Here is a 20,621-nt window from a genome sequence, read left to right as displayed (position 1 = left end):
GGGGCGTGTTCGGCCCTCCTTTTCCTGTAGTCCACGATCATCTCCTTTGCTTTGCTCACGTTGAGGGAGAAGTTATTGTCCTGGCACAACATACACTGCCAGGTCTCTGACCTCCTCCCTAATAAAATATCAAATACCCAAAATAGGCTGTCTCATCGTTATCGGTGATCAGGCCTACCACCGTTGTGTCATCAGCAAACTTAATGATGGTGTTGTAGTTGTGCTTGGCCACGCAGCCGTGGGTGAACAGGGAATACAGTAGGGGACCAAGCACGCACCACTGAGGGGCCCACGTATGGAGGATTGTTGCCTAGCCTTACCAGCTGGGGGTGGCCTGTCAGGAAGTCCAGTATCCAGTTGCAAAGGGAGGTGTTTAGTCCCAGGGTCCTTAGCTTAGTGATGAATTTTGTGGGCACTATGGTGTTGAACGCTGAGCTGTAGCCAATGACCAGCATTCTCACATAGGTGTTCCTTTTGTCCAGGTGGGAAAGGGCAGTGTGGAGTGTGATTGAGATTGCGTCATCTGTGGATCTGTTGGGGCGGTATACAAATTGGAGTGGGTCTAGTATTTCCGGGATGATGGTGTTGACGTGAACCATGACCATCCTTTTAAAGCACTTCATGGCTACCGACGTGAGTGCTATGGGGCGGTAGTCATTTAGGCAGGTTACCTTCGCTTTCTTGGGCACAGGGACTATGGTGATCTGCTTGAAACTTGAATGTAGGTATTACAGACTCGGCCAGGGAGAGGTTGCCGTCAGACGGTAAAATAACAATGAGAGCAATATGCATGAGGTAAGTAGAGGTGAAGGCGCTCCACCACAGTAGAAGCAGGATGAAGCAAATCACAAGCGATACATGTAATAATCTATTAAACAATGGTTATATAATGGCTAATCATATTCCTGGTACCATATGCTTCAATGCACAACTGAAATGGAAAAATAAGAAAGTAACTTTTTGACAAAATGTCATCAGATTTCAAAATAACATCATAGGCCATGGCGTGTCCAGGTCATTTTGAATGGGGTGGCCAAGGTGGGGCACAGACCCAGTTTAGAGGGGCCATAAAATGCTGAACATGAATCGATGCAAGGTGGATTTTTTTTCAATATATTTTTATGATGGTTCAACGCATGAAATGCTTCAGCTTAGGTTTGCTACAATTCCCTGTTAATCAATTCCAATGTTTTGTTACAGTGTTTGCGTTCAAAGTCGGGATTCTATATAAGGGTATTAGCATACAGGAGTAAATTCACTTGTAATTGGCATCCAGAGTGCGAATTATAATGTTACTTTCAGGGGTCTCTATTTTTTTTACGGGCCTACTAAGGTCAAAAATGTGTTATGGGCTTTATAGTGAAGACGTAATTTAACTGTAAAAATCTATTACCTTTAAATGTGTCATGATGAACGCAACCAGTCATGATTCAAAAAGTAGGTTAAGTAGGTTACATTCGCACGTTCATCTACTCCAAAATAAATCCAACATCTCCAACACCCGCCATTTGAATGGAAAGGGACATCTATTACAAACACCATAAGTTTAATGACGTTCAGACTACAAAGTGGCGTATATTCATGGATAAAAAAGAAACAATAAAAAAGAAACAAAAGTATAAAATGATTTCTCATTCCTATCTATCCGCGTTGATTTCATACTGTTTTTGGCCAGACAGCATCAGATACATGGGCTACACATTAAGACAGAGGGGCGTTGTTTCGCTCGCTCGAATGCTTTCTCCAGTGAGATTGATGAGTCTTGCTGTCGGTGCACATCTTGGTAAAAATGCATATAATTTATATAAAAATATATTCAGAGCCGACCTATTAGATAACATAATTTCTGGGGGGGCCACTAGGTGGCCACCCCCTGGACACGCTACTGATCGTAGGCTTGGATTTTCTGATACTAAGCCATGGTGGTATGGTGGCATATAGTGGTGCATTGTGATCAAGAACAGATAAATAAAATATGAGATCCCTTAAAAAACAGAGCTTGGTTTTAATGTGGCACATTTACTACAAGCACAGATCCAAACAGGTGTTTATACTCACAACTCCTGGTATTTCACAGGCGGTCTCACGGTTGTTCTGCTCGGGGTCACAGTAGATCCTGAGTTTCATGATCTCAAACTGTTAAAGATAGGAATCATCCATGAGTCTGGGGGAAAAGCAATTCATCCCTAACAAGAGGCTGCTTTATCTTGCTAACAGTTTTCTAATGATCAATGAGTCATAAGTCTGTATCGTCACTGTACCAGGATGTTATTTCTTTAGACTTAAGTGACAACTTCAATATATTTACGATAGTTTTATGGGTTTAAAAACAAATCCAGATACATTCTGGTTGCACGTCTCAAATTTGCTTAGCCAAAAGTAGTTTGAATACTGTAAAATAGATCATGTCAAACCAATTAAAACACAACATCATTATGAATGATTGCAGGTTAGCATGTTTGGCACACCAATTATCAACATGGCCAAATAAAGACTAAATAAGACGTAGAGGACAGAGAGGATCTTCATGCCAAGATTGTCTAATCTAAGGTCAGTATGTTTCAGAGGATAATGCAGACCCTTGACTCTTGACATCCTACTGTTAAACAGTTAGACCAGTAGAGGTTCAAATGTGATCCAATATAAACAGTTATCTTGCTCAAAGAGGCACAAATGCAGGTTATTGGTTGTGAAAATGTTGTCTCTGGATAAACTTACTGGTACAGTTGTCTCTTTGCTGACATACTTTCCGATCTGGGTCTTCCCATTAATGAAGATACCAACAGGAGGTTCCAACGGCAGGGTTTCAATTTCCAGGTCATCAACATACAGGATAACATCTTGCTCAGTGACCAGTAACCTAAACTGGTGCCAGTTCTCATCAAATAGTTTCTATTTGACCAAAAAGAGGATAAGGAATTATTATGTGTACCAAGACAGAGGTGTAGTGGGAGCTATACGCAAGTACACGCCGTATACCCACTTTTTTTTCAGTGGGCTTTGCGTATAGGCCTACTCACTTCTTACATCTTAATCCCCACTGATGCGTATCAAAATATTATAGTATTATAGCCTACGCTGTATCAATTATGTAGGGTGAATTCAGAAAGAATGGGACATCATATAAACTGGGACAGCTTAATCCTGAACCGTTTATTTATTGGTCTGACAAGAGAAAATCAAAACTATTGTTACTAAGCCCTTGCAGAGAAACCGTATTAACAAAAGCACATCACTTAATTTGTGTGACATCATAGAGGGGGGCAGAGCAAGCTTCAAATATATTTTTTTCTGTTTTGATGTTAAGGTTATAAAACTGACATAAATAATGCACTGTGACAAATTGTGATGTAAATATGCATTCTATATACTTGTGCATCAAAATACATTTAAAAAAGTTGCCAATATTATGTTTACATTTTGTAATTCAGTCATTTGTGTTGATGTCCCGCGTTACCAACCATAGTTAGCTAAATTAGGACAGCATAGAGTAGCTGAAGCGGGACAGTCTTATAGGCTTTTGCAATGGAGGAAAGAGATCCAGTCTACATTAGGGAGGGATCCCCTGTACTTAGGTTAGGCAGGGCTCTTGTTCTTGTAGTACTATATCCTGTTATTAGTACTGTTATTTGAGTAAATTCAGAAAAAGCGGGATGGTGTGCATTTCCATCTTCAGTAACCTCTTCAGACATCTATCCAACATACTAGCCGAACACCAGTGGAGGCTCCTCAGAGGAAAAAGAGGAGAATCCTCCTCCTCGGTGAGTTTCATAAAAAATATAAATAGTGAAACATTAAAAAAGTTATGCTTTTTATGTAAAAACTGTACTAAATATACTGAACAAAAATATAAATGCAACATGCAACAATTTCAAAGATTTGACTGAGTTACATTTCATATAAGGAAATCAGTCAATTGAAATAAATTCATTAGCTGCTAATCTATGGATTTCACATGATTGAAAATACAGATATGCATCTGTTGGTCACAGATACCTTAAAAAAAGGTAGGGGCAAAGATCAGAAAACCAGTCATTGACCATAATTTGCCTCACATCTCCTTCACATAGAGTTGATCAGGCTGTTGATTGTGGCCTGTGGAATATTGTCCAATTCCTCTTCAATGGCTGTGCGAAGTTGATGGATACTGCTGGGAACTGGAATACACTGTCATACACGTTGATCTAGAGCATCCCAAACGTGCTCAATGGGTGACATGTCTGGTGAGTAGCAGGACTTGGAGGAACTGGGACTTTTTAACTTCCAGGAATTGTGTACACATCATTGCAACGTGTGGCTGTGCATTGTCATGCTGAAATATGAGGTGATGGAGGCGGATGAATGGTTCGACAATGGGCTTCAGGATCTAGTCATGGTATCTCTGTGCATTCAAATTGTCATCGATAAAATGCAATTATGTTCATTGTCCGTAGCTTATGCCTGCCCATACCATAACCCCATCGCCACCATGGGGCACTCTGTTCACAACGTTGACATCAGCAAACCGCTCACCCACAAGACGCTATACACGTAGTCTGCGGTTGTGAGGCCGATTAGACGTACTGCCAAATTCTCTAAAACGAATTGGTAGAGCTCTAACGGTTATCAGTTATGATATGAAGTTTTGGCTTGGAAAAGTTTTTTGACCTGGTCACAGACAGCTGATGTGTTGTGCACTGAAGTCCATAAGCGAATGGAAAATGTGAGAGGAGGAGATCACATAGATGCTAGAAGGAATTATACAATGAAAAAAATTATCATGCTGTTTGTATGTGGCTGTTATGAAAGTGAACTGTGTTCGCGTGTAATCGGGGGTGTATTCATTCCGCCAATTCTGTTGAAAAATGTTTCTAAAATGGAAGCAAACGGAACTAAACGGGGATAAACATACATGAATTTGTCCAATAGAAACTGTTGTTTGCAACTTACTAATGATTACACCAGATCAGCTAGATGCAGGCAAGAGTGTGCGAGGCGGTATTGAATGTGTCACTGTCTGATTATTCAACATTTTCTCTACACCTGTGCACCAACGCTGTAAACTTTCATCCATAGGATTGTTTGTAGCAACCTCATGATGGGTAGTAGCCTAAACCTATCGATGTTACAAAGAGCTGGGTGAATGGAATATGAATGACATTCATCCAATATGCTGAAATATAAATAAGGCTATGCTTATAGAAAAAATTATCGTCCTCCCTCATTTTAAACGGCACCGACCGCCACTGCCAAACACATGATACATTGCTAAAATCTTCAGATTATTGCTAATCACACACAATTGAATTGAATTGTCATTGAGGTACAATTAGGCTATAATGGTGTCCCAGTTAATCTAACCTGCTGTCCCAGTCTACCAAATGTGAACTGAAAATATGGTGGGTGTGTCATCCCTCCTGTGAATATGATATCAACATTTTGTGTGTGTGTGTGTGTGTGTGTGTGTGTGTGTGTGTGTGTGTGTGTGTGTGTGTGTGTGTGTGTGTGTGTGTGTGTGTGTGTGTGTGTGTGTGTGTGTGTGTGTGTGTGTGTGTGTGTGTGATTAGGAAATATCTTGAAGATTTTGGAACTGTATCATGTGTTGGGCTAATATGTTGGATAGATGTTGAAAGAGGTTACAGAAGACCAAATGCAAAAAGATTTATACTTATTCCTTATTCACCCTAGTACAATAGAGAAATCATGCACAAAGTAGCCTACACAACTGCAAAGCATGTGAAATACATTCACATTTGGCCCATACACATAGCTAGTTCCAGCAGAATATCAGGCAGCAATACCTCTCAGCTCATATACCTCAAGACACATGGAGCAGTTCACAGAATTTAACGACATCGGTAGCCGGTAATGTAGGAAAGACGTTTCAACTTATAATATCTACCAGTAAATGCTAAGGCAACAATGGGCAAAATTAGGTATGGAAAAAGTTGTCTGAAAGTCTTGGTTGAATCTTTGTTTTATTGAACATTTCTAAAGGCTTTTCCAAAAATCTGGAGGGCATTTGTTTTGCAAACTCAGTCACTGTAGGCCTACAATGTACAGTACAGAACCACAATTAGCCAAATGGTCTCTTGCTAGGTGCGCAATTGAATTAAAAGGCAACTATATTTTTTGATATTATTTTTACTCAAAAATAGTCTCCTGATGTGGTTTTAGCATTGTTGTGAACTTAGGACATCCACATCTTTTCTTGTTTTATATTTTATTTTGAGAGTGAAAACCTGAAAAAACTATAGGGAAACTCATTAAACACTAGAAGGAAAATGTGAGTATACCCACTTCTCCATGTACCACTACACCACTGTACAAAGGTTAACAAAGACTAGGAGAATCTAACAACTTGGCAACTATTGAGTGCAATGGATATTTGAATTATTGTTGTGCAATCACAAAACATTGATAGAAAGAACATTGAAGAAACAAAGAATAAAGAACTTCACATGTAACAAAGACACAGAGCGCAGAAAAGCCATAGCTTTAGTACTTCAGTTTTCTTTTTTGTTAAAATCACTAAGGTTAGAATTTAAGGAATCCAAGACACTGCTCGCGCATGCCAACGAGCGTCTGCGTTGCCAAGGGCTAAAATAGAAGTCAGTTCTATTTGTGACGGAGATCGCGCTGCAAGTCCTGCCTCTCCCATCTCCTCATTGGTTTATAGAAGCAGGTACCCACGTGCCATCTCCTCATTGGTTATACCCACGTGGGTGACTGAAAGACGAACGAGGTCAGTGGCGGTAATGCACCTAATTTATGGAAGTTGCCAATCGTGATATAAAGTCAAGAGAAGAAAAAGCCTAGAAGGAGGAGAGATGATTAGAAACGATTCGGTTGACCGTTTTATGTGTGAATTAATTGTCGGAGTAGAGGACATTGTGCATTTCAAGTAAAATAACAACTCAATGTTTATATCCCAGGACAAATTAGCTAGCAACAGCAAGCTAGCTAAATAGGACAAATTAGCTAGCAAGTGCAAGCTAGCTAGCTAAATTGCCATAAATGTTTAATGCTTTTCGACCTGTCCCCAAATTAATGTAATTGGTTCAGAGTTTGTTTTGATATTTTAACCTGCGTATAGTGATCGCTTTTGGTGTGGGGGGACAAAATAAATGTATGCATGATGGCGCACGCGCGCAACCGGTTTGGGTTCCGTGTAATGGCCATTGCATGAAAGCCTAGTAGGCCTCTGGACACAGGCAGTAGGCCTACAATGCTGGCGTATGCCTTGTTACAATAGCCTAAGTATATAACATGAGTGACATGACCGTAATAATCATCATGAAACAGCCTTGGAAATGCTATAAGTGCAAGCCAACATAATTCATTATTTTACATTAACCTGTTTAATAAGGATCAGCGTCCCGTTGCAAATCATGCAGTGCGTTATGTCAAGATCGCAGATTTTAGAGAAACAACAAATGTCGGTGTCATATATCGGCTGAAAACTTAAATTCTTGTTAATATAACTGCACTGTCTAATTTACAGTAGCTATTGCTGCGAAAAAATGCCATGCTATTGTTTGAGGCGAGCTCCTAACAACAAACAGTTTTTTCACTGCGATAGGTTTGATAAATTCACCTCTGAAGGTGAAAAGTGTACTTACATTCTAAAATCTTGCTCTGATTTATCATCCAAAGGGTCCCAGAGATAACATGAAGTGTCGTTTTGTTAGATAAAATCCTTTTTCATGTCCTAAAAAGGTCCATATAGCATGCACGATCGATTTTGTAATTACACTCATTCAATTTGCAAAGATAGGAATCTGTGAAAATCTCACCCTAAACGTTGTTTCAATGAGTCAAATCACAATCGTATCTATTCCTCAGAGATCCTAGAAGGTAACAAGACTTCAATATTTCATTAGGGGTGTAGTATATCCTATAGGACACCATATTTGGTCAGAGAGCGACGCCTTCATGGCACGCCGATGACGTGGGCGGCCATTACTTGAACGGCTGTATCTTTGTCAAATAAGCACCAATCGGGATCAAACAAAGCTAGCTAGATAGCCAATGAGCTGGGCTTTATGGGAGTATCTGGAAACCATGTATTGTTGTTAACACGTTTTTGTTTTATATAAATAAATGTGGGACACAAAAAAAGGCAGTGTAGAACATCATTGCCCAAAATGCACTGCTTCAATAACTTTCAAAAGATTGTTCAGAAGTTTGCCCCCCAAAAATGTGTGTATTTTCCTATGAGTTAAGTCGCACAAAAGTGTGTGTATTTTCACATGAATTAAGCTACACAAAAACGCACAAAAACATTTGCACAAATTTAGTGTGAGATTGTGTTGGTTTAGGCATGTCAGGAATACATTTTAAAGTAGGCCTCGGCTAGCATATGGCCATTAGGAAAACTTTGGATGATTTCAAATAGTCTGACATGGTGACTGCTCTAGGAAGTTTGATCATCTGACCATATTCAAACATTATTATTTCAATTCTCTACCTTCCATTCTTCTCATGTCTTCAATCCCCCACCTCCTAATCCTCAGATAGTCATGAACGTTAGTCGTTTTCTTGAAAATGTTTATTTGGAATATAACAGCACCAATGTAGTTTTCTGTCATGTCATTAGTATAATGTATACTAATAGTAATATCATTAATGTGTGCAATAATAAACCATATCACAGTGATAACTTTTCTATGAGCCCTCTCTGTGTTTTATGGACTTTATGGATTATACATCTGCCTTAGAGATGTTCATGTTGATTACCAGTTCCGATGAGAAATGAATGAATGACTTAGACAGACTATTTTTGTTTCTCTTTTCCTTTTTGACATTTTCATTGAGCCTTGGTAAAGTACTATCATGTCATGTGTCTGTTTTGGTGATTTGGAAGCCAATCACTCATGATGTTCACGTACCTTAGCAGGTTCTTGTTGGAAGACCACTTTCTGAGTACCACTTGGTGCTACACTGGTTGTGGTGAACATGATATTGCGTTCAAATCCATTTAGTGTGACTGCCATTTGTGGTTTCCCATCATTGGTCTGTATCCTCCAAAGGTCCCACTCTTCCCTGATCAGAGACCCCTTGTACCTCAGTGTGGACACAAAGACATAGGAGGGAGGCAGGCCATCTGGAAACAAGTTCCTGTGGGCCAAAAATAAAACAATCAGTTAATCACATCACTATAAAACAACCAGACTGATGTGTACCAGAGAGATATAGTAGACTTAGCAATACAGACATGGCATGATGTTTTAAGCTTACTTTGTGCTTTCACTCAGGTCAACACGAGATGTCACCTGAAAGGCCTTGGCACCATAAAAAGACCCTTGAGTTTTTTTTACTTTTTTGGCCAAATCCAGATAATGTAGAATATCGAAGCCCTTGACATCACCGTTATCGACTGGGATTCTGCTTGGACAAACAGTCTCTGAAATGGAGCGAATGAGAGAGTTTTGAATGAAATGTACAGAAATACAACATGGCAGAGTGTGTTTTTTTCATAGAAGCGCCACCATTCTTTGCTCAGGTTGGGCTGTATGTTCATTTAGAGTAAATCCATGGAACGCAATAATTTATTTCATTTGGCCTGGACGCCGAAGTGTAAAAAAATCTGTAATAAAATACATTGGCATAGAACACTGGACATTTTGCAAATATGCAGTCTGGCTAAAGAACATTCCTCTCATTGGAAAAAAACAGACAGAATTTGACCATTACACCCACACCCTAAACACACATCTTAATTATTAATAGGACTTGCGAAAGCAAAAGTGCCCACTTTAAATGTGGTAAAAATTATTCCTGCCTTTTTATTATATTTATTATTTAGAACGCTACTCCTCTGACATTGTTTAAGCTAAAAACGCCATTCAAACATTCAAATGTGTAGACTGTCTGGAATATTACGCTATTATACAACTTTTTGATAACATCTATAATTTTAAACTACAAAACGTTTTTGTCCTCATCTACTTAAATAAGATTTTGTCAGCATTCTAAAGGTTCCGTTCTTAAAAACTCCCATGACCTCCAAAATTCTATTCCAAGTTAACAATTCACGGGTTGCACGTTTCAGCACAGTATTGTTTTGAATGTCTGTTTTAGGACTGATGCCCAGCTGAGCATTCTACTCAATGCAGTGTCAGTGCTGATGAAGATTTAGTCTAAATTGCATTAGCGTGGCTTAGGAACACAATGACATTTCAAAAGGAGGCAAGTAATTAGTAGGATAAGCTTTTGTCATCATTGTGATGTCACCAGATTGACTTTAGATGCAGTAAAACTTTAGCTACCTCACTAAGATTGAGGGGAGAGCACCAGAATTTTTGCTAGCTAACATTAGCATTGATAGCTATTTCTGACTAACTTTGCTAGCTCATGGCAACATTGCCATTTCTCTAAAGTAAACTTGACGACATCATAATGATTGCAAAGTTGTTTTCTACTAATTATTTGTCTACTTTAGCAAAGTCATCGTATTTCCAGGCCACTATAGTGTAATTTTGATGAAACAGTCATTAGCCCCCGTTCAGAAAGACTGAGCATTACCCATCTGTCGGAAATAAATATGCTGCAGCATATGTAGATCATTGACAGTGGCAACGACGCAAACGAGTGACAGAGGTGCAACCCATAAATACAACTTTTGACACAAATCCGCTACTTTGACCACTTTCCCAACAAGTTAGACATAGAACGTATAAAATCTTAGTAAATGTCTCTGCTTTTGAAATTTCAAATCAGAACAGAAATATCTTCTTCCAATCAAACGTTACAACTGTTTTAGTAACCACATCAACTATATTTTCTGTCAACCTATACAAACAACTGACATTTTGACACATCTTTCAACAAGTTGGACAAAAACTTACATGGTATGCAATCTTAGTCTACTTCTCTGCTATTCAAATCAGAACAGACTTATATTCCACCAATCAATAGGTACTGCTGTTTTAGTAACCACATCAACATTTTACATTTACATTTTAGTCATTTAGCAGATGCTCTTTTCCAGAGCAACTTACAGTAAGTAGTCCATTCATCTTAAGATAGCTAGGTGTGACAACCACATATCACAGTCATAGTAAGTACATTTTCCCTCAATAAAGTAGCTATCAGCAAAGTCAGAGCTAGTAAGAGGGGAAAAAAGTAAAGTGTGAATGTTAGTTCACGAAAGGCATTTTATATAAAAAAAATAAAAAAGGGGGTAGCTGCCCTCCCATAGGGGTGGTAGGGCCAAGAGTCCAGAGGTGGCAGAACGGAGTGCTCGGGTTGGGGTGTAGGGTTTGAGTGTAGCCTGAAGGTAGGGAGGGGCAGTTCATCTTGCTGCTCCGTAGGCAAGTACCATGGTCTTGTAGTGGATGCGAGCTTCGACTGGAAGACAGTGGAGTGTGCGGCGGAGCAGGGTCACATGGGAGAACTTGGGAAGGTTGAACACCAGGCGGGCTCCAGCATTCTGGATAAGTTGCAAGGGTTTGATGGCACAAGCGGGGAGCCCAGCCAACAGCAAGTTGCAGTAGTGCAGATGGGAGATGAGAAGTGCCTGGATGAGTCACTGCCTTGATGTTTGCAGAATACAACAGGGTCATGCCAAGGTTATTTGCACTCTGGGAGGGGGAAACCGTGGAATTGTCAACCGTGATGGAGAGGTCTTTGAGCAACCTACAGGTCAACAACTAATTTCATGAAGCTAACTTCCCACTGTTGAATTAACTGCCACAGAACTTACATACATTTCAAATGATAGGTTAGGGAAAAGCGCAATGAATAGTGCCACTTTCTAGGATGTCAATATAAATTAATGTATTTATGGTTGTTTCAAATTTTGTCTTGCCTTTTAATAATTATATAGTCTCAGTCAAAAGTTTGGACACACCTACTCATTCAAGGTTTTTTAGAATAATAGTGAAGATATCAAAACTATGAAATAACACATATGGAATCAAGTAGTAACTAAAAAAAGTGTTAAACAAATAAAAAAACGTTATATTTTTATTTAAGATTCTTCAAAGTAGCTCCACTTTGCCTTGATGACAGCTTTGCACACTCTTGGCATTCTCTCAACCAGCTTCATGAGGTAGTCACCTGGAATATATTTCAATTAACTGGTGTGCCTTCTTAAAAGTTAATTTGTGGAATTTATTTCCTTCCTAATGCATTTGAGCCAATCAGTTGTGTTATGACATGGTAGGGGTAGTATACAGAAGATAGTCCTATTTGGTAAAAGACCAAGTCCATATTATGGCAAGAACAGCTCAAATAAGCAAAGAGAAATGACAGTCCATCCTTACTTTAAGACATGAAGGTCAGTCAATCCGGGAACATTTCAAGAACTTTGAAAGTTTCTTCAAGTGCTATGATGAAACTGGCTCTCATGAGGACCGCCACAGGAAAGGAAGACCCAAAGTTACCCCTGCTGCAGAGGATAAGTTCATTAGAGTTACCAGCCTCAGAAATTGCAGCCCAAATAAATGCTTCACAGTTCAAGTAACAGACACATCTCAACATCAACTGTTCAGAGGAGATGGCGTGAATCAGGCCTTCATGATTGAATTGCTGCAAAGAAACCACTACTAAAGGACACCAATAGGAATAATAGACTTGCTTGGGCCAAGAAACACGAGCAATGGACATTATACCAGAGGAAATCAGTCCTTTGGTCTGATGAGTCTAAATTAGCGATTTTTGGTTCCAAACGCTGTGTCTTTGTAAGACGCAGAGTAGTTGAACGGATGATCTCTGCACGTGTGGTTCCCACCATGAAGCATGGAGGAGGAGGTGTGATCGTGTGGGGGTGCCTTGCTGAGCTCAGCGTTCAACACCATAGTACCCTCAAAGCGCATCACTAAGCTAAGGATCCTGGGACTAAACACCTCCCTCTGCAACTGGATACTGGACTTCCTGACGGGCCGCCCCCAGGTGGTGAGGATAGGTAGCAACGCATCTGCCACGCTGATCCTCAACACTGGAGCTCCCCAGGGGTGCGTGCTCAGTCCCCTCCTATACCCCCTGTTCACCCACGACTGCATGGCCCGGCATGACTCCAACACCATCATTAAGTTTGCAGACGACACAACAGTGGTAGGCCTGATCACCGACAACGACGATACAGCCTATAGGGAGGAAGTCAGAGACCTGGCCGGGTGGTGCCAGAATAATAACCTATCTCTCAACGTAACCAAGACTAAGGAGATTATTGTGGACTACAGGAAAAGGAGGACCGAGCACGCCCCCATTCTCATCGACGGGGCTGTAGTGGAGCAGGTTGAGAGCTTCAAGTTCCTTGGCATCCACATCAACAACAAACTAGAATGGTTCAAACACACCAAGACAGGCGTGAAGAGGGCACGACAAAGCCTATTCCCCCTCAGGAAACTAAAAAGATTTGGCATGGGTCCTCAGATCCTCAAAAGGTTCTACAGCTGCAACATCGAGAGCATCCTGACTGGTTGCATTACTGCCTGGTACAGCAATTGCTCGGCCTCTGACCGCAAGGCACTACAGAGGGTTGTGCATACGGACAAGTACATCACTGGGGCTAAGCTGCCTGCCATCCAGAACCTCTACACCAGGCGGTGTCAGAGGAAGGCCCTAAAAAATTGTCAAAGACCCCAGTCATAGACTGTTCTCTCTACTACCTCATGGCAAGCGGTACCGGAGTGCCAAGTCTATGACAAAAAGGCTTCTCAACAGTTTTTACCCCCAAGACATAAGACTTCTGAACAGGTAATCAAATGGCTACCCGGACTATTTGCACTGTGTGCCCCCCCCCCCCCAACCCCTAATTTTACGCTGCTGCTACTCTCTGTTCATCATATATGCATAGTCACTTTAACCATATCTACATGTACATACTACCTCAATCAGCCTGACTAACCGGTGTCTGTATGTAGCCTCGCTACCTTTATAGCCTCACTACTGTATACAGCCTGTCTTTTTACTGTTGTTTTTATTTCTTTACTTACCTATTGTTCACCTAATACCTTTTTTGAACTATTGTTTAGAGCCTGTAAGTAAGATTTTCACTCTAAGGTCTACACCTGTTGTATTCAGCGTATGTGACAAATAAACTTTGATTTGATTTGATTACACTGTCTCTGATTTATTTAGAATTCAAGGTACACTTTACCAACATGGCTACCACAGCATTCTGCAGAGATACGCCATCCCATCTGGTTTGTGCTTAGTGGGAATATCACTTGTTTTTCAACAGCACAATGACCCAACACACCTCTAGGCTGTGTAAGGACTATTTGACCAAGAAGGAGAGTGAATGAGTGCTGCATCAGATGACCTGGCCTCCACAATCACCCGACCTAAACCCAATTGAGATGGTTTGGGATGAGTTGGACCGCAGAGTGAAGGAAAAGCAGCCAACAAATGCTCAGCATATGTGGGAACTCCTTCAAGACTGTTGGAAAAGCATTCCAGGTGAAGCTGGTTGAGAGAAGGCCAAGAGTGTGCAAGGCTTTCATCAAGGCAAAGGGTGGCTACTTTGAAGAATGTAAAATCTAAAATTAATTTTGATTTGTTTAACACTTTTTTGGTTACTACATCATTTCAAATGTGTTATTTCATAGTTGTGATGTCTTCACTATTATTCAACAATGTAGAAAATAGTAAAAAATAAATTTAAAAAAACCTTGAATGAGTAGGTGTGTCCAAAATTTTCACTGGTACTGTATGTGTTATTGTTTTTACCATCGATGACCACTTTTAAGTGCTATCCTTTGGGTCCACATTGTACATTTTATTGTACAGTCGTGGCCAAATTTTTAGAAAATGACACAAATATTAATTTTCACAAAGTCTGCTGCCTCAGTTTGTATGATGGCAATTTGCATATACTCCAGAATGTTATGAAGAGGGATCAGAGGAATTGCAATTAATTGCAAAGTCCCTATTTGCCATGCAAATGAACAGAATCCCCCCCAAAAACATTTCCACTGCATTTCAGCCCTGCCACAAAAGGACCAGCTGACATCATGTCAGTGATTCTCTCGTTAACACAGGTGTGAGTGTTTATGAGGACAAGGCTGGAGATCACTCTGTCATGCTGAATGAGTTCGAAAAACAGACTGGAAGCTTCAAAAGGAGGGTGGTGCTTGGAATCATTGTTTTTCCTCTGTCAACCATGATTACCTGCAAGGAAAAACATGCCATCATCATTGCTTTGCACAAAAAGGGCTTCACAGGCAAGGATATTGCTGTCAGTAAGATTGCGCCTAAAAAAAAAAACGTTTATCGGATCATCAAGAACTTCAAGGAGAGCGGTTCAATTGTTGTGAAGAAGGCTTCAGGGCGCCCAAGAAAGTTCAGCAAGCGCCAGGACCGTCTCCTAAAGTTGATTCAGCTGCGGGATCGGGGCACCACCAGTACAGAGCTTGCTCAGGAATGGCAGCAGGCAGGTGTGAGTGCATCTGCACACACAGTGAGGCGAAGACTTTTGGAAGATGGCCTGGTGTCAAGAAGGGCACCAAAGAAGCCACTTCTCTCCAGGAAAAACATCAGGGACAGACTGATATTCTGCAAAAGGTACAGGGATTGGACTGCTGAGGACTGGGGTAAAGTCATTTTCTCTGAGGAATCCCCTTTCCGATTGTTTGGGGCATCCGGAAAAAGCTTGTCCGGAGAAGACAAGGTGAGCGCTACCATCAGTCCTGTGTCATGCCAACACTAAAGCATCCTGAGACCATTCATGTGTGGGCTTGCTTCTCAGCCAAGGGAGTAGGTTCACTCACAATTTTGCCTAAGAACACAGCCATGAATAAAGAATGGTACCAACACATCCTCCGAGAGCAACTTCTCCCAACCATCCAGGAACAGTTTGGTGACGAACAATGCCTTTTCCAGCATGATGGAGCACCTTGCCATAAGGCAAAAGTGATAACTAAGTGGCTCGGGGAACAAAACATCGATATTTTGGGTCCATGGCCAGGAAACTCCCCAGACCATAATCCCATTGAGAACTTGTGGTCAATCCTCAAGAGGGCGGGTGGACAAACAAAAACCCACAAATTCTGACAAACTCCAAACATTGATTATGCAAGAATGGGCTGCCATCAGTCAGGATGTGGCCCAGAAGTTAATTGACAGCATGCCAGGGCGGATTGCAGAGGTCTTGAAAAAGAAGGGTCAACACTGCAAATATTGACTCTTTGCATCAACTTCATGTAATTGTCAATAAAAGCATTTGACACTTATGAAATGCTTGTAATTATACTTCAGTATTCCATAGTAACATCTGACAAAAATATCTAAAGATACTGAGGCTACAGACTTTGTGAAAATGTATATTTCTGTCATTCTCAAAACTTTTGGCCACGACTGTATATGTCTGTTACCCAAATAAATTCAATTCAATTAAATTCAGCACTGGTGGAGCATATTCTAAACATTAGACAATTAGGTAACAATGTGACTTTTGACACATATTAGCTACTTTGACCACTTTCCCAACAACTTAGACAAAAGCTTAGAGCACCTGAAATCTTAGTCTACTTCTCTGCTATTCAAATCTAAAATCAGAACAGACATATTATACCAATGTAATGTAGCTGTTTTAGTAACTGCATTAAATACATTTTCTCTACATTTTTCGAAATAACTTGAATGTTGATGTCACGGATCACCCGGTACTGCTGCTCATTCCATTCACCAGCTCCTGAGGTCTATGTCACCGGCTTTCTAGGCATCACTGAACTGGATTCATTACCACCAGCCCCGGACTGTCTTGTCTCATTACGCACACCTGGTTCCCATTCCCCCTGATTAGTATGTTATATATGTGCCCTCTGTTCCCCATTGTCTTTGTCGGTTATTGTTCCCATGTCCATTTGTCTTATGAGTACCTGTGCTTTGTTGTTTCAACTTTCGTAGTATATGTATTGTGCACTTGTTATTTCGGGTCTCGTGTAGTGTTTTTACGGGTCTTGTCCTGTGTAATTATTAGAGGTTTAAACCTCACTCTTTTGTTTGGGTTACATCCCTGTGTATTTTATATACGTGTTTGTTTTGGGATTCGTCCCCGTGCCTTTTTCATGACATGTATTTTTGGGGGGAGTAATAAAGCCCTATTACATATTCTTGCGCCTGTCTCTGATCATTATACAACGTGACAGTTAACTACTTTCCCAACAAGTCAGACAAAATCTTAGTCTACTTCTCTGCATTTAAATCTAAACTTAGAACAGTTCTTCCACTACCACATAAATACTTTCAAAGAGATAAAGCAAGTCCCACAATTGTTCTTAATGGAAAAGTACCTTCTAGTCCCAGTAGGCTATTCATTTACAAGGGATCATACGTCCTTATTGTTTGAATGTGGATACAACCTTTCAAATAGGTACTATTTTCCAAACTATTGCTCTATGTTTTGTTCTGGGTGTTGTTCTTGGTAAAACTCTTTTGTTCTAGAAGTATTTTCAACAAGGCTGTAAACATCCAGTCCGTATTCTGGTTATGTTGACTACCATGACGCCAAGTGCCAAAAGCCATGCACATACTATACCCCTTTCAGTTTTACAAAGATTAGGTATAGGTCAATAAAAGTTTAACCTGGTGTCCTAGCAATAGCTTCCCTAACCTTTACTTCACCCTGAAGCAGTGACATCACGTTGACATGACTCTCTTGACACAGTTTGGCTAGTCATCCAACACAGTAAACAACTTCAGAAAACATTAGATTCCCAATCATTAGATCTTGAGAAAACATTACATTTCAAGACATTTCCTGTATAAGAGCTTGAATGTTTAGCAATGTGCAAACATGTTAAATCAACCGAAGGGTCTTTAGAGAACCACACCTTAATTTTGAACAACAGAAATATCAGCCCCACCACTTGGTTTGTTGTAAAGCTGAGGGATGGGGCTCATGAGAATCCCCATTTCTTCATTAGAAAATGCCTACCTTCACACAACTTCTGCCTTATGGTCTCACGCATCTTGGAAATAGCTTTATAGTCATCGACATAAAACACATAGGTGGAGGAGGGCTTGTTTCCAATAGCGTTCAACTCCTCCTCTTCCGTCTCAGATCCCACACCAATGGCAAAGATTATTATTCCTCTTCTCCTGGCTTCCTCTGCTGCTGCTTTCACCTCATCTTGTGACTTTCCGTCTGTTAGGACCACAGCAATTCTAGCAACACCCTTAGGGCCTCGTTCAGACAGGTTAAATAGTTTGTCGCTAGCAAACTGTATGGCCGTCCCAGTCCTTGTGTTTCCCCCCATGTAGTCGATGGATTCCATGGCTCTGATGAGATCCTTGCTACGAAGGTGCTTCCCTAACGGGATATTTATGATTGGATCATCACTGTATTGGACCACACCGACCTGGGTGAACTTCTGGCCGATGTTAAAGCTTGTGGTGATGTTGACGAGCCATCGCTTGACTATTTCAAAGTTCACATCAGCTACACTCCACGAGCCGTCTAGGATAAAGACCAAATCGCTTGCAACAGTTTTACAACCTGTAAGAGAGATGATAAAGATGAGTGGTTTTACACAGCCTTGAAAAAAGATGAATGAAGAGTATTTACTTCTTATAAAGGAATGGCCTTTACCAATACAGTACATAGAAAGCTTTCCTGAACATCCATTCTGCATTTATAGTAAAAGTGAGCGATAATGGACACCATGCAATGGAAATGTGTCACATATAACGATGAAGAAGCACTCTTACTGAATCTCATGTCCTCATCTTGTGCTGCACAAGACAAGTGAAGGAGCATGAAGCACAGACACCGCAAGACACAATGCATGGATCTGGTTTTGCAACGCATGATACTGAAGTACCAAACTCCAAATGTGCACCTATAGGGAAAGGGAAACAACACATGCATAGCTGAATTGTCATTCCAATTATTCGAATCAGTTAACAAATCAAAGAACTGCAGACAGTTTTTTCTCTCTCTCTCTCTCTCTCTCTCTCTCTCTCTCTCTCTCTCTCTCACTCTCTCACTCTCTCACTCTCTCACTCTCTCACTCACTCACTCACTCACTCACTCACTCACTCACTCACTCACTCTCTCTCTCTCTCTCTCTCTCTCTCTCTCTCTCTCTCTCTCTCTCTCTCTCTCTCTCTCTCTCTCTCTCTCTCTCTCTCCCTCTCTCTCTCTCTCTCTCTCTCTCTCTCTCTCTCTCTCTCTCTCTCTCTCTCTCTCTCTCTCTCTCTCTCTCTCTCTCTGTGTGTGTGAGTACTCAGAATACTTTTGGTCATACTTCTTTGTTTCTCTCTGGCTGCTTTAGGAAACTGTGTATTTCATTGCAGTTTCCAGCAAGTGAAAGTAAGAAACTGCAGACATAAAAAGAAGCAGCTATAAATGAGGAACTGCACAGGAAGTTGGTGCACGTTAATTGGGGAGGACAGGCTCGTGGTAATGGCTGGATTGGTATAGGTGGAACGGTATCAAACACATGGTATCCATGTGTTTGATGCCATTCCATTCTCTCCATTCCAGCCATTATTATGAGCCATCCTCCCCTCAGCAGCCTCCATTGAGGAACAGATACTGTACAGTATGCTCCATAGAAAGCATTTGTGATTTGTGGAAGGAAGGTAGGTATGGACTTTGGTCAGCTCAGTCAATCCAACCGATTAACCTAAAGCAGTGGGTTTTCCTGAGACAATGACTAGACTTGGATAGGTCAATTCTGCAATGACCGAGATCTAACCCTCGTCCACCATATGTAACTGTGCTGTCGGTTTGTTGTCACAGCCATAACATGACTGGGTTTTTCCACTCCCTGACCCAGGATTTGAGGCACAGCTCAGTGAGGGGCCAAGCTGCCACGGTAGAGCCGGCCATTTTGTTCCGGCCCTTTCCCCCCAACCCGTCCTGAGCACCGGGGGAAGTCGCTGGAAAGCAACACTGTGACATGAGCCAGTCAGCATGGCTTTTCCCTCTATCGACTTCCCTCCGATCTGGATAATTCTACATTTCTGACGAAACCACATGGAATTCATTTACGGCGTCAGACAGTGAAATTCCTGCTCTGGATAGTGACCAAACACATGTAGTCATGACAAATGAATGGCAACCATTGTCCAAGAGATAAAGAGACCTGATTGGACGACAAAGTTAACGTTGCACATTCCTGAATTTGCTACTGTACATTAAAGCTTGATGGAGTATGCACCACCTGGGATACATGCCAGAAAATTCTCTAAAATGACCCATCGATGCATTTATTTTTCAGGTCATTGCGGTGCCGTTCACCATATGGCTTTTTTTCCCTTCTATGACCGACTCATTGACCTCTGATGTTATTGGGGCAGTGAAGACACTTTATAGCTCTCCACCTTGATCAAGATGACAGAATGGCAGGAATAATGACGCTGGTGTGAAGTTATTATAACCCCCCCCTAGAAAAAGACAACATTACCAACATAAAGATTCTTCAGCCAGACATATTTCCTAAAACTTGAACCCAAAACATGACTTCCAATTCCTTGAGGGATTTAGAGTCTGAGTTATTCATCTAGTTTGCAGCAATACTGAGTACAATATTTATGTAATGCCTGGTGGGTTGCATCCAGCTGGACAAGGGAGTCAGGAAGCTCATGTGTCACGTTCCTGACCTGTTTTCTGTTAGTTTTGTATGTGTTAGTTGGTCAGGACGTGAGTTTGGGTGGGCAGTCTATGTTTTCTGTTTCTATGTTGG

At 41.0% G+C, this 20,621-nt stretch overlaps 1 protein-coding gene across 1 annotated transcript in view; it reads right to left on the bottom strand.

Moving 5' to 3' along the window:
- Positions 1-18,757, bottom strand: part of LOC120046638 (collagen alpha-1(XXI) chain-like) — a 57,319-nt gene extending 38,562 nt beyond the window's left edge. The window contains exons 1-6 of the mRNA XM_038992026.1: positions 18,640-18,757; positions 17,867-18,427; positions 9,220-9,385; positions 8,871-9,099; positions 2,719-2,892; positions 2,059-2,136 (exon numbers count right to left, since the gene is read on the bottom strand). Coding sequence (XP_038847954.1) covers positions 2,059-2,136; positions 2,719-2,892; positions 8,871-9,099; positions 9,220-9,385; positions 17,867-18,427; positions 18,640-18,739 — 1,308 coding nt within the window. The 5' untranslated portion in view covers positions 18,740-18,757. The remainder of the gene's footprint in view (positions 1-2,058; positions 2,137-2,718; positions 2,893-8,870; positions 9,100-9,219; positions 9,386-17,866; positions 18,428-18,639) is intronic.
- Positions 18,758-20,621: the final 1,864 nt, after the last annotated feature.

The sequence above is a fragment of the Salvelinus namaycush genome, chromosome 4 (genome assembly GCF_016432855.1).
Source record: "Salvelinus namaycush isolate Seneca chromosome 4, SaNama_1.0, whole genome shotgun sequence".
Lineage (NCBI taxonomy): Eukaryota > Metazoa > Chordata > Actinopteri > Salmoniformes > Salmonidae > Salvelinus > Salvelinus namaycush.
This window is presented reverse-complemented; position numbering and strand designations above follow the sequence as displayed.